The 14369-nt window shown below is 49.1% G+C and overlaps 1 protein-coding gene across 1 annotated transcript in view; it reads right to left on the bottom strand.

Moving 5' to 3' along the window:
- The window catches only part of TPD52 (tumor protein D52), a 129736-nt gene extending 118171 nt beyond the window's left edge, over positions 1-11565 (bottom strand). Inside the window, exon 1 of the mRNA XM_075141604.1 lies at positions 11472-11565. Within this exon, the coding sequence (XP_074997705.1) occupies positions 11472-11493 (22 nt within the window). The 5' untranslated portion in view covers positions 11494-11565. The remainder of the gene's footprint in view (positions 1-11471) is intronic.
- Positions 11566-14369: the final 2804 nt, after the last annotated feature.

The raw sequence follows: 14369 nt of genomic DNA, 5'->3' as shown, positions 1-14369 counted from the left end.
GGCCCTCCTCTAGACCCACTCCAACAGGTCCATGTCTTTCTTGTGCTGAGGGCTCCAGAGCTGGACGCAGTACTCCAGGTGGGGTCTCAGCAGAGCAGAGGAGAGGGGCAGAATCACCTCCCTGGACCTGCTGGCCACGCTTCTTTGGATGCAGCCCAGGATACGGTTGGCCTTCTGGGCTGCGAGCGCACATTGTCGGCTCATGTCCAGCTTTTCACCCACCAGTACCCCAAGTCCTTCTCGGCAGGGCTGCTCTCAATCCCTTCATCCCCCAGCCTGTATTGATACGGGGGCTTGCCCCGACGCAGAACAGCTTGCAGGAACAAATTATACACTTAATAGTGTGAACAACTTGCAGCTCAGAAGCTGGTGTTTTAAGCAATGCGACCAGAGAGGTGCATTAGGCAAACGGCTCACCTACCATCCCAGCCATGCTCTTAGAGCACCAACTGCCTTTCCTGCAGGACTGCTGGACTATTAAAACCAAGTCTTCACAACCATGATTCGTGGGGAAACATACTGAACAAGTACCCCCATAAACACTTCAGCAAAGCCATGAAACTCTTGCTTCTTTACAGAAGCGCTCTGTACTGTCTAACCAACGTAACCAGCGGGCAGTTTGTGCAGCACTGCACACGGCGACAGTGTCCGGCAACATACGCAGCATCTCTCTGGCAGTTGTTACATGCCTGGTGAGCTTCTGTTTTTTTCCTCTCTTGATGGGAACCACAACTGAGCAAGTTTATATTGAATGGCAGCACTGGTCGCTGGAACTGAGTAATAAAGCATGCACTTGCAATAGACATATTTCTCTGAACAAATTAACTGTTGGAGACAATGTAGTCCAAAACTGAATTATACCCCTAACATTAAATACTCAGAGATTCCTCCAGAAAAGAAAAAACATAGCTGACTGAGTATTTAAAGATTAACATGAAGGGCAGGAAAGCAAGACTTGTTCGCATCTAGAAATCAAGATCGTATTCAAAAAGAAATGTTCAGCCACTGCATTTTACTTTTCCAGAGAAGCTTACTACTACCTGCTTAGTGTCCACACGCGTTCTGCTAGACTGAGTAAAGTACTAACATGTTTTCTAGCAAGGCACTGAACCCAGAAAGGACCATTATTTAGACTGATCTGCAGTCCCTGCAGAGCATCAAGAGCAGTATACAAAACTCAAGTAGCAGTTCACAAGATATAGACAGGTCTCACTGCTGTACCTTAGCATTTGCTAGAAGTGTGTTACGAAATGCAAATGTATTTCAGAAAAGGCTAGTATTTAAGACTGATTCCTAGAAACAGTTATTTAAATGACAGCAGCGACTGTTTATTCCTTCCTCAGAATCTTCAGATGAGGAGGTTTAAAGTGGGTGTCCAGAACACACCTTTACGGCAGTTAAAGATTGATTTATTGGAGAAAACAACAGTAAAGCTCTAAAGACTTCCCCTCCTTCCAAATTACTGCACTTAAATCATACGACACTAGTAGCCAGCTAAAAGCTGCAGTAGAGTTTTTAGCAGTTAAGCTTCATAAATTAAAGGCCAACTTCTATGAAGCACACACACACATCCTTAACTTGGGTTTGGGTTGTGTGTCCCCAGCCCAAGCTTGGGGCTGAGGTCCCCATGCACCCTGGAGCAGGAGCTGGTAGGGAAGATAGCGTGCAGGGGTCCAAACATGGCCTGAGACCTGGGAGAAGTAGGGAGCCGGACCCATGCTGTGCTCAGTCTTGCTCTGTAAGAAGACCAGGGATGAGCAACTGCTTGGCAGGCAGCACCACAACCCCAGCTTGCCATTTCAGACACATCACCTGGCCTTCTTCAGATGTCCAGACAGTTACCTCTTTAGGATCCGCCACAGCAACTTCTGCTCCCTGCTCCTTCAAAAAACTTCAGAGGTGGTGACGAATCACATGGCAATGCTCTGGATACAGCAGGTGGATGCATCCAGGACACATCCCTTTCTCGAGGGCAGGTATGCTACCTATTTGGGGCACTATAGCTGCGCAGCACCTGAAGAGTCTGCCTAAGCAGTGGACACAAAGGACTGTCACAACCCAGAGGACAAGAAGGTAAAACAAATACCTGCCAGGCAGGCACCAGAGAGGTCCTGGGAGAAGAGAAAGCAAGAACTCACTGCAGGTCTATGCTTTTACTCAAGATCAAATCCCCTCTAAAAAAAAAGTTTTGGAGCACAACGCTGCAGGTGGCTTGTCGAGGAGATGAAACACACACTGTGAATGGTGCTTTTAAGAGCTCATGGCTCCAAGCAAAGCACGTTGCAGTAAAACGGCCTGTTTTCCTTCTGCCAAGACAGTGACATCTCGCAACAGGAAAGTCAGTATTTAAATAAGGCTCCTTCCCCATCTCGTGCAGTACTACTCCTGATGCTCCTCATCCCTGAATGCATGTCAGCTGCTCAGCAAGCCTCTTCAGGGACTGCCTACCACAGATTTGAGTGGTGCTATGGAAACAGCATGCAGCAGCGTGTGATCCACTCATGCGGACTGAAGCCTGTCTATGTTCAGGCATAAAACTAAGCTTTGCAAACAGTAATCAAAGCGCGCAGAAGAGTCAGCAGGTTAGTTAAAAACAACGATTGATTTGGGGGCTTCTGTTCTGCCTTCAGCCTGCTTCTCAAGACTCCTCAGATGTAGGCAAAACACCTCTGAGCTGTGCTGAAGGGATTTGTCTTCTACAGAGCAATACAGTGACTAGAGAGCAAGACGCACTTCAGCCAGTGTGAGCTGTGCCCATTTCATACCCCCAACCCTTATTCTGGGTTGGAAGTACTGGTTCCTACTTACAGGACAGCTTCTTTAAAGATGCTTATAGGCAAGACCTTGTACACCTCCACTCCCAGGAGCCTGTGTGAGGAAAAGCAGGGCATATATCAGGACCCTAGTCTACTCTACAGAGACTACAGGGGACCAGAAGATGCAAGCTTAGAGAAATGGCCTTCTTCAAAGGCAGCCCTTCCCATCAGCAGCTGCAGATGTCCACTACTACACAAGTATTGCCAGGGACTGGACTGCTGTAGAGCACTGCAATGAACGTCAGACACCGATGACTTGAGTGGAAGCATCAGGGGGGTTTCTTTTAAATTCTGCTATCCTGATCAAGTTAATCAAAACTCTCTAATGCCATGATATGATACATGTTTAGGTAGAGAACAGTCGAAGAGAGAGGGATGAGGAGGACTGCTTTTTGCTCATCTTCGGAATCCTGCTAGTAGTTTAATTAAAGTACTTTAGAAAAAAGTAAACAAAGCAAAACAGACATGAGCAACATCCCCAATGCTCACAGCTGAAACATGCAGTTTTGCCATGCTAAAGAGCAGCTAAGAAGCATCACTTACAAAGCTTCTTTTTCAATGTTTTTGAGGTTTTTCTCATGAACCGAGATGACTGCCAAGCATGGGCTCTGATCCTAGCGAAGCACAGGGGAAGCACCTGACTGAGAACACCAACTCCAGTGCAGGTTGCCTCCCTTGGCACATCTTTCCATCTATATCCCAGGCTTAGGGGGCCCTGATGAAACTCCACTCCCCTCTAGCTGCTAGAGAAGGGAAAGCAAAACAGGAAAAAACCTACTGTTCTGCCTCTGCTAGTCTCTCCCACCATAGCCAACAAGCTGCAGCCAACAACCAGCCTCTTTGTTACCCTACGATACCATATTGCCATTGCTACTAACAGGCCATAAGCTTTGAACCGAGTTTGCAAGGCCTTAGGACTAGAGGCTTGTCAGGCTTGCTCTGTCTGAACTCTTCTTGATTTGCCTACAGCTTTGTTTTACTTGGTGTATCTCAGAAAGTAGAGACACGGGATGTGACAATACAGGCATGGTATGATAATAGGGCACAGGGTTGACACGGGAGACCCCACGGCTGTAAGAAAGTCATCAATCGCCAATGGAGATCTGCAGCTGGGCAAAACTATTTTAGAGGTAACAAGGACAGCAAAGAAAGAGTATCTAACATACATAAAAGGCACTTTATATAATAGATTTGGATGTAACATGGAGCTTGCAGAGCAATGAAAGAAAGAGCAAATGTGTAAAAAGCAAACATAACAGAAGGATCCCAGTGGATCCTACAGTGAGGAAGAAGCCATAACCATCCTATTCCTCCCAGCAAAGGACCCACAATACTGACAACTTGCTGCCACCACCAAAATGACACTACCAGTCTCAGAAGCCAGGGGAACGATGAGAATAACACCAGGAAAAGGTGTAGAAACTAAGTACATACAACATTACCTTTATTATTACTAAGACTTCATGTGCATAAATAGTCTTTTTCTGTAATAAGATCCAAACTAATAATCATCCTTGAATTAGATCGTTAAAATTTCAATTACACTAACAATAAATTATTGGCTTTCTTTTTTTTATATATATACACACACAGATACAAAGCGTGCTTCCTCTTTGCCTATGAAGTCTTTAAGCATAGTACACATTTGTTGTGCTGCTGGTAGGGTACAAGCAGGAAAGGGGCCATTCAGAAGCCTGTCACTCCGAACAGTGTGTGGCACAGGATGTTCCTACGGACCTCAGTTCTGCAGAAATTAATGGAGCATCCCAGGCTCAGCCAAGGCAGGGTATACATTTGCTGGAGCACTCCACTGTCAGTGAGCATCCCAGAACACTTACTGCTTTGCTCTCACACTCTGCAATAGAGAAGTCAGCTTGTGAAACAGGAAAGCTGCCTCTTTCAGTGACAGCATTCACACCACAATAGTACCACTGGTTTCTCGCTAGATAGTATCAATCCACCCCTTTCTGTTCGGGAGCAAGTAATAGCACAATGAGCATTTTTCCGCACACCAGCATTTGCTGGCAGCCAGCCTATTCTCCACTGCACTGCCCCCTCCCGCCCCCAGGGGCAACCGGCTGCAGACTCATGCAGACGATCGCCACCGCTTGTAGCTGCAATAACAGAAAAATCCATACAGCTGTCTAGACCTCTGCCAGAGATAAGTGTTTTCATAGCAGGGCAACCATTTCAATGTCAGTTACCCTACCTCACGGTATCACTCTGCCAAACTGCCACAGCCAACACACAGCTACATGTTCTTTCAGCTACCTTAACCAGGGGCAGAGGAAAAGGAGGAAGAGGAGCAAGAGGAAATGGCAGGAGTGACATTGAACCTTCAGGAGAGATCCAGATTAGAAAGTTACGGGTAACTGGTCTGTTATTGCAGCCCTTTTCAAAAGAGAAGGCTTGTGGTTGAAAGCCTACCCTCCGATACAAGGTTTTTGAGTGAAGGCTCCCAATCTCTCTGGCTAATACACACCCAAACATGAGGGACTTTGAAGATGCTCGCTACCTTTAACAGGAGAGAAAGCTGTCCCTCTGGAGTCTTAAATTGAAGCTGACACAGAGTGACAGTTTTGGCTGAACGAGAGCATTTCAATTTAGTGCTTAATCTCGCTTAACGCTTGCTTTCCCTTTCAGTCACCCTTTGTTTGACATTTTTCTGCTTACTCACTGCAAGATATTAAAAGGACAAGGGTAAACACCTCCTTTCCTCCATATAGTAAATCTCAAATTAGAAGTGTCCATATTACAAAGACTCCAGTCAGCGGGGGCCATCATCATCCTACCTGCAGGTGAGCTTCTCTCAAACATATGAAAAACTCCACACCCATCAGATGTCTGTTGCGCAGGGTTCTGCAACCGATACTGTTGTTCTTTCCTGTTAGACTAAGAATAGAATTGTTTGGGTTTTTTTCTTTTGAAAGCTGGTCAATAAAACATTGGCTTTCAAGAAGACTCCCTGCACTGTATCTGCTGCCATGGAAACATCACTTTTTGAAGAAATACAGCTGATATCCTCCCTTACCTGCAGTAATGTCCAGCACCCTCAGGAATCAGCAATCCACAAACAACTCACTGATTTTACATGGCAAATCTAGTCCCTTGACTTCACACAAGACTTCTCTGTACTAGCTGAGGGGCTCCCTCCCCATGAAAATTGTCTGGACCCCTTCCTATTAAAGGAGCAAATGGTCATGAAGGAAGAGGACAAAGCCTACCCAGCACCCCAGCCTTTACAACACCCAGGGAAGCCAAAGCAGTTTTCGGGGTGCCCTCACCCAGCAGGGTCAGTGCATGGCAGAAAACATCAGAAGCCCCAACACCTGTTTCCCTCACCACCCGGCTCCTCCCAGGACTATGCTGAGATCTGACTCATGAAGCAGAGGCTGTTAGTCAAGGGCTACTGTATTTAGCAGCTGTAGAAGACAAGGAAAAAAAAAATGCATGTACAAGATAGACAGGAGCAAGAAAATAAATACAAATAAAATTCCCAAGGCAGTATGTGGTTACTGCCAGCCCCTGCAGATGGAAGGGGCCGTGCTCAGAAGTCTCCAGGCACAGCTGAAAGCAGCTCAATAGCACTCGTGCCCAGGCCAGCTTTAGGAGAGTTGTTAACATATGGCAGCCAATTTCAGCCATAAAAATCAGCTGTTCCCACTTTACCCACAAAGCACCCAGATCAAGCAGAGCAAGGCACTTGCCCAGCCTGTGCCAGCACAGTTCTTAAACTGGAGCCGAGGCGCAGTGCTTTGTTTTGAGTCAGCAAGGTCAGACCGAGCCTCTGAGGTCTCCCGTTGCTTAGGTGGACATTTGCAGTGGGAGAAAGGAGAACCCAAGGTCTGTTTCACAGGGCTTCAGGGTGTGGGAAACCGGAACAAACAGGACTTGCATCAATTTCATGTCATTGGGATTTTAAAAGCCCGGAGCAGTTACAGCTTGGCCTCGTTAGCTAAGCTTTCCCTACCTCGAAAGGTCTGAGAGCAGGCTTTACTCTGGCTGGGTGACGGACTGTCATGACTGCATGTGACAGCGCTGGTTATAGGGAACAGGGACAGAAGATCCATGCGTAGCACAAGCAACAGACTCTTTCCACTGCTGGAGAGCCAGGCAGGCTCCCTCCTCCACCTCCACCTCCTCCTGAGGCGGTTGCGAGCATGAATGAAGAGTTCAAGTTACCCTTCAATGCCCAAGCTTGGAGAGGGCAGGAACAGCTGACACTGCTCCAGCTGCCCACCCTGCACCGATGCACTGGCAGCTGCTTGTGCATCAGCTGCTCCCACGTCCCTCCAACACGGTGCACCAATCCCCTGCATTTCAGTACCTCATTCATGCACCGGCTGAGGGGGGAGGATAGCAATGCCATTAAATAACTCACATAACGCCACCCTGTCAAGCCAGGGCCCTCAGCCTGAGTCAGAACAATGAGATTTCCCCCCCACACACAGAGTTTTTCATGCAAGAGAGGAGAAGACTTGCTGCTGTTCAAGGGACCTACTGATGTAACTGTTCTATTTATTTCCTCTTTCATCTTCAAGTCACTGCTACAGACGCTCAGTTCGGTGAAATTATTCCTCCTTTGCAGTTCTGACAACAGCTGTCCACTCTTACTTACTAGTGTTTGATTTCACAATTGCACATTAAGGAAAAAAAAAATTCTTACCTACAGTACTGCAAGTACCTAATGATAAAGAAAACAAATAAAGCAGTAGAAAAAGGTGCAGCTTCGTCCATTAGGACGATGGGGGAAATCTTGTCCTACTGCCAGCAACAAGTTCTTTCTGCACAACAGGAACATTAAAGTCCATTTTCTCAGCCCCAGAAATGCAAGTCAAGGCTCTAGGAAAAGAAAGGCTTACATACCCTCTCAAGAAATCACGTGTAGTGTTTTGGGACTCCTAAGTCCCACAAGGCCAGAAGATTTTGAAAGGCACCAGGTTACGTAAGTGAAGAGCTGTTAAAGCATAAGAGGAACCCCCTAAACACAACATTGGAGATGCAATATTACTAGATAACTGTTTGTGCTGTGCTGCACGTCTTCACGAGACTGCTCAGTGGCACGGTCTCCTCATTCAAAGCACATCAGCACATTGCTTCTACTGTTGGAGTGGCTTCATCCTTATTTTTCCAGTGGTGAACCATACCAGCACTAACAGTAAGATTGGCAAGCCACAGAGAAACTCTTTTTGCAAGCAAAACCAGGTACACAATTCTGAGGGGAAAAAAATAAAAAGTCAGAATCTTTGTGAAAACACAACTGCAGTTATTAGTCCATTCAGCAACTGAGTCCACACAGTGGAAGACCAGATTTTCGTTCATGGCAACTTAACACAAAACAATAGAAGAAAGGACTCCTCATCTCAAGATAATATTATATCCGTTTGGCTTGAGCCGACACTACTGCTTTGGTGCTTGTAGTGACAGAGCAAGAGACCCCAAGCGCTTGCAACCCAAGCTTTCCAGAGCGGTTGGAGCGCACTGAGCACCACGTAGAGGCATACAGCCAGGCCAAACATCCCTTTGCTTGAAAACAAAGACACTTCAAGTGAAAAACTGCTCAATGGTTCTGATGCTGCTGATGGTAGACTAGTAACAACTGTTTCAGGACTGCTGCCATACCTGACTGCTCAAGAGAGAGGGAAGACTTAAACATGTTATACACCGGGAGTATTAGCCTTATCCAGCTAAGACTAGCCAGTTTTAACTATAATCTAGATTTTCTTCCCACCTCCTCACTTTCACTAGCTGAGAAAGCTAGGGAAACAATAGCAATAACAATGAAAAGTGTAACCTCTGACTCACACTTTTAAACAAATTAATTTCTGGTTAGAGGAGGCAATCCAGGATGTTTAAGCCAGCCCCAGAGACAGGACCTGGCAGCCTGGATTTTAGCCAAGTATGTGGCTTTGGTGAGTAATACCGTATCATCAAGCACAATTTGCAATGCAAGCACTCCAGTTTGCCAGGGAAATAGGTCTTTGAAGGCTAACTAGCAGGGTATTAGAAGCAATTGTTCTGGTTCAGGCTGGGACAGAGTTAACTCTCTCCCCAGTAGCTTGGGGTGTGCTGTGTTTTGGGTTTGGTGTGAAAGGAGCGTTGATGGCCCATTGATGCTTTGGCTGTTGCTGGGCGGTGTTTGCACCGGGAGGGGGAAGCACAGCCGGGGTGGTGTTCCCAGCTGGCCAATGGGGTATTCTATACCATGTTTATACATGCTCAGTATAAAAAACGGGGAGGGGAGAGAGGCTCGCCCCCCGTTCGTGACACGCGGTCGGTGAGCAGTTGCATTGTGCATCGTCTGCTTTGTATATTCCGTTATTGTTGTTGTTCTCATTATTATTACTGTTCTACTTCCTTTTATTTCAATTATTAAACTGGTTTTATCTCAACCCGGAAGTTTTCCTACTTGTGCCCTCCCTATTCTCGCACCCATCCCACCAGAGGGGGGGCTGAGCAAGCGGCTGCATGAGGTTTATCTGCTGGCTGGGGTTAAACCACGACAGCAATTAATGGAACATGCACAAGTGTGTTGGCTATTCTAGATTTTCCCGCTGTACCTGCAGGTCTTCACCTCACACAAAAGAGAAAATAGCATAATCACCTCCAAAAAGAAGGCAGAGGAAGAAGGTGTTGCACCATGTTTGCTCGATAACCGTCACTTCCATCACACTAGATACACTATTCTGGTATACAACCTGAGGTGCAGTACCCTCTTCATACAAAGCAGTATTTATACAAAAATGCGTTCAATAGCAAAACAAGCCTCTAGAAAGCTTCAGCATTGTCACTAAAGCTTTTCAAAAGACCACAGTATTTTACTGTCCTTTTCCATTAGAAGTTGTTCAAGACCCTGCAGTTGCAATAAAGGTGTTTGCCTTTTAACAGGCTCAGACACAAAGAAAGAACGTCAGGACAAATACTGAAATCTGTGTTAACGCTCCTGCAGTTGGAATTAAAATCCTGATCGAACTGACAGTTGTGCTGTTTTCTGGCTGAACGGTTTTGTTTGTCAGTCCCCAAGAATAGGGTTTGGGGGATTGTTTTTTTTTCTTCTGGGCTGATTTTTTTTTGTTATTTTGTTTTTTTTTTTTGGTTGGTTGGTTTTTGTTTTTCTTTTTTATAATTTATATATATTGAAGATAGACACAGGACTTCAGAATGGTTGAAGGAACCTCCCTGAGGAGGTTCAGCCCCCCATCAGATTATCTTCTGCTGCAGCAGAGATAACTTGCCCTTTTCTCTATATACAGAGAAACTCAGAAGTCGTTGCTAATTGTACACGTGTACTACAGCTGCCTCGAAACACTTAAATGAGAGCACGGACAGATCAGGGTTGGTGCCTGAACCAGCTCACCTGGCAGAGCAGAGAGCTTGACCGTGCAGAGTCAGGGGTTACAATCCCAGCACCTCCTGTGCCTCCAACACCGCTGCTGCCACAAGTGAACGCTTCCTACCGTCCTGAGCACACTCAGCAGGAAAACACTGAACAAAACTAGTCCAAGGGCGCAGACGCTGAGCTGGGCCAAGCAGCCCTACCAACTTACTCAAACAAAGTAGCTTATTGACCCCGGCCTGCCTTACTTCATCCAGTGGAAAGCAGGTGGTGTGTAGTTCAGTACTACACCATATAAAAGACGCCAACTGATACACAGATCAGTAGGATGCATGTAACACACCGTTGTGGGAGAAGCTTTTATAGTAAGAGATCCTGCTTTGCCCGCATTCCGGTCAGCCCTCATCAAGGCACCAACTACTCTCGGGCAGCAGCCCCAAGGTTTTTTTGTTTTAAATAAACCGCAAAGTTTTAGGGAGAGCGTTGCAACCGCGGCAGCTAGAACAACAGTCTTCCCCAGGCAAAATGCACGCCGGTGAAGCACCATCGCCTTCCGCAGCCGACAGAGCCACGCAGGCGACCGGCCGGAGGTGCCACCCCTGCCACCGCTCAGGAGCCCAGCTGCCAAAATGGAGCTGCCAGCTGCTGGGCAGCCCTGGGATGGAGAGAATTAAGAGGGAATAAACCGCACAAACATTGCTGGTTAATCAAAAGTTACACACTCGTAAAATGGAAGCGCTCTACTTTTACTCCTGGGTGAAACCAGAAAGTTTATTCTCCCCCCTAACCCCGGTGGGAAGGTCGGGATTCACCGCCCGCGCCCGCCGCCCGGGGAGTGGCGGCACCCACTGGGGGGGGGGGCGCCCGCCCCGGGCTCTGCCGCCCGCCCCGGCGCGAAGCCAGCACCCGTCCCCCGGTTCCGCATTTTCCGAGCTGACGGCTCGACGGGAGGCGCAGCCTTGCCACAGGCCGGGGGGGACCCTCTCCCGCACCGGCCCCGGGCTCCAGCGGAGCTACCTCAGCCGGGCGCGCTCAGCTCTCGCAGCGGACCTCCTCGCGCCCGCCACGGGAGTTACCTCGTGAGGGGGTTTCCCCCTCGCCCAGCCCCGGGGGTGCGGAGCGGGACACAGGGTGCGCCGAGCCGGGCCCGCCGCCGGCTGGCAGGGCCGAGCTGGGCAGGGCAGGGCCGGGCCGGGCGTGCCGGCGGCGGAAGGGCTGCGAGAAGAACCGCCGTCCCCGCGCCGCACGGCAGCGCCCGGCACCGCCACCCGCCGCGTGGGGCCGCCTGAGGCGAGGCGCGGCGGCAGCCCCCGCCCTACCTTGGTCCCTCGGGGGCTCCATGGCGGCCCCGGCCCCGGTCCCGGCTCTCCGCGCCTCGGCTCGGCAACCGCCGCCTCCCCCCGCCGGCTGCTGGTTGGCAGCGGAGGCGCCGCCCGCGCCCGCGGGGGCGGGGCCGCCGCACGTCAGTCGGGGGCCCACCCCGCCCCGCCCAGGTGAGGGCGGCAGGGGAGCGCGGCCCGGCCCGAGTCAGGCCCCGCAGCCGGTGGGGCGGCAGCCGGGGCAGCGCGGGCCCCTGCCCGGCCCCGGCCCCGGCCCCGGCCCCGGCAGCCACTGGCACCCGGGGCGGTTTACGTGCTGGAACGCTGAATAGCTCAGAACCGGCCGAACGAATTCATTGTGCATCGGGTCTTCGCGTTACGTGACCGCAGCGCTTCTAATCCGGTATTGGGAGTCCTAAAGCTGGACCTAGGGGCTTGTCCCAGCACGGCCCCTCCGCCGGCCGCAGCGTTTTCCCCGCGGTCGACCCCTTACCTGTAGTACGTACCTCCAGGCAGCCTCGGGCTCCCTCTGCAGCGCTTCGGCGGCCCGGGCGGCGTGCGGGCAGCGCAGCGCTGCCGGCTGCGCTCCTTAGCGCCACTTGGCCAGGCTGGCTGGGGAGGGGCGAACAGGACCTGCTGTGGGGGAGCGGGGCCGGGAGCGGGGCCGGGAGCAGGGCCGGGAGCAGGCCGCCTGAGCTGGGTCACTGAGGAGAGGGGTCGCGCTGCTGCGGAAGGCGCCGCCGTCGGCCGTTCTCCCGCCCGCGTGCTGGGCGCTCGCTAGGGACGCACGTGCACCCGCACAAACTGCGCCGCGTTACAGGAATTAAACTTTTTATTTTCGCTTCGGAGATTCCCCTGCGGGCCTCGCTAGCACTTACACCGGGCAAACCGCTGCGTTGTGGCTGCGTTAAAGAGACTTTAACAGTTGAAAAGAAAACCAACAACAACTTTCCTAGCTGCAATCTGCAATCTGAGCTCTTTCTATTAAAATAACATGAAGAGCAGAAAAGTTTTCATTACGTAGTTTGCCCAGCAACCTGCTTTACAAGACTACCAAGAATATTAAGCCACCGAATAGATCTTTTACTCCACCCTTTTCACATCCCTGGCCTTGACATCTATGGATTTGTTTGTTGGAAAAGATCAATGTTTGTGCAGAACGAGCAAAGGCCTCCACGGCGCGGGGCTGTGTGAATAGCCAAATTGTCACCCGCGTTCAGCATGCGCGGTCACGTGCTAAAGCAGAGCACAATAGCGAGTCAGGAGGTGCCAACTCAGGATGTCCTTGCTTTGGATGACAGCAGCAGCAAATCCAGGTATTTTTCAACTATGAAGCAGCTGAGGAACGTGAGCTTTTGCTAGCATAAAGCAACGCTTGCTTGTACTCTAGGATGTGCATAGCTGCAGCAGGAGGTTGTTACAATGGTGCCATAAAAATAGCAAGTAGATCAGAATATATCCCTGCATGCTTACACCTTGTTTCATCTCATAGCACAGAAATTCATTTGCTCAAATATATGATTCTCACCACAAGCTCATCCCACATATCTCACTTATGTTTTACGACTGTTTCAAAAAATAAACTCAAATAGATATTTGAGAAGCTACATCTGCTTTTTTTTTTTTAAAGGAAAAAATAATAGATTTTTTCCCACAGTACTTCACTTGAAGTCCCAAGCTTTCCCACTGAGCAGCTGATATGTGGTGATACGTGATCCGTAATCACAGTGGAAGAATATCAACAGCATTACAATTTGCTCTCCTTTGCTCTGCATCTACTTTAGGAGCAGCTCTGGCAGCGCTGGAATCAACCTGTCAGGAATCAACCTGCGGAGCAGGGAAGCTGTCAGCATCTCACTGCTTCTTTCAGGGGCAGGGTATTTCACCAGCACATCCCAAAAAGCAAGAGCTAGCCATCAGCAAAGGGGTATTACCTGGAGAGCTGATTCAGTACCCTCTGCCAGTGAAACTCCCACTAATCCACGTGAGTCCATGGCACTGCCCTGAGCAGAGCACTGCTGACTCGCTCACCGCCCGCCCAGTTCAATGCAGGTATAGCCTTAATGTATATGGCCTTGCACCAATTTTGCTGAACTCAGTGTCTAAGTTTAGAAATACCCCCTTCCCGGCTCTCCTAGGCACTAGGAGTTCGATTTCATTAGCAGCTGTGGCCCACGCAGAGAAGCGATGGGGCTACCTGTGGGATCAGAGCCCAACCAGGTCCCCAGCTGTCTTGTCCAGAAAGATTTTACATGGGAAGATACTCAAAACCCACCATCTCCAAATACAATTACATATTCCCTTTTTACACATAGCCCTGACTAGCGAGGAGATGGAATCATTATAATAAGCATGTTACTCAAACAGATGCATATTAAAAGTAGAATGAATATTGCTCCAGTTAGAGCAATAGTTTATAGTTTATAGAATATAAACACATGAACTGAGAAGAAAACACTGAATCTGTCCTGAAGGTCTTGTTGTATTTATGAAAAAGGACAAAAATGAAGGACAATGGGTCTAGGGATGTACTGAGCTACTGAGCTTTGTGCCCATGACTTCTTGTTTCCTTCAGTCAGTTATAAAAATAAAACCAAACATGTACATGTACAGAAGGCAAGCCTATTCAAACTTGAGACTACCTACCTAAATACAGGACTTCAAAATACTTTGTCCTGAGTGGGACTGGGCCTGTCCTGTGCAAGGGACATTTATTGTATGGGAATACGAGTAGAGCAGCAAATGCAGAAGCAGCTCACGTTACAGCTGTATGTCACGTTTCATTTCACACTCACAACACTTGAGCCTTCCCAGTGCTTTGCCATACAGATAGGCCAGATCTCCCGCTGTGGAGTCAGAGCCCAGTCTTAAAATATATTCCCCCTAGATCAGAGGTTT

The sequence above is a fragment of the Calonectris borealis genome, chromosome 2 (genome assembly GCF_964195595.1).
Source record: "Calonectris borealis chromosome 2, bCalBor7.hap1.2, whole genome shotgun sequence".
Classification (NCBI taxonomy): domain Eukaryota; kingdom Metazoa; phylum Chordata; class Aves; order Procellariiformes; family Procellariidae; genus Calonectris; species Calonectris borealis.
Note: the sequence above shows the minus strand (reverse complement) of the source record. Positions and strands in the feature narration are given on the sequence as shown.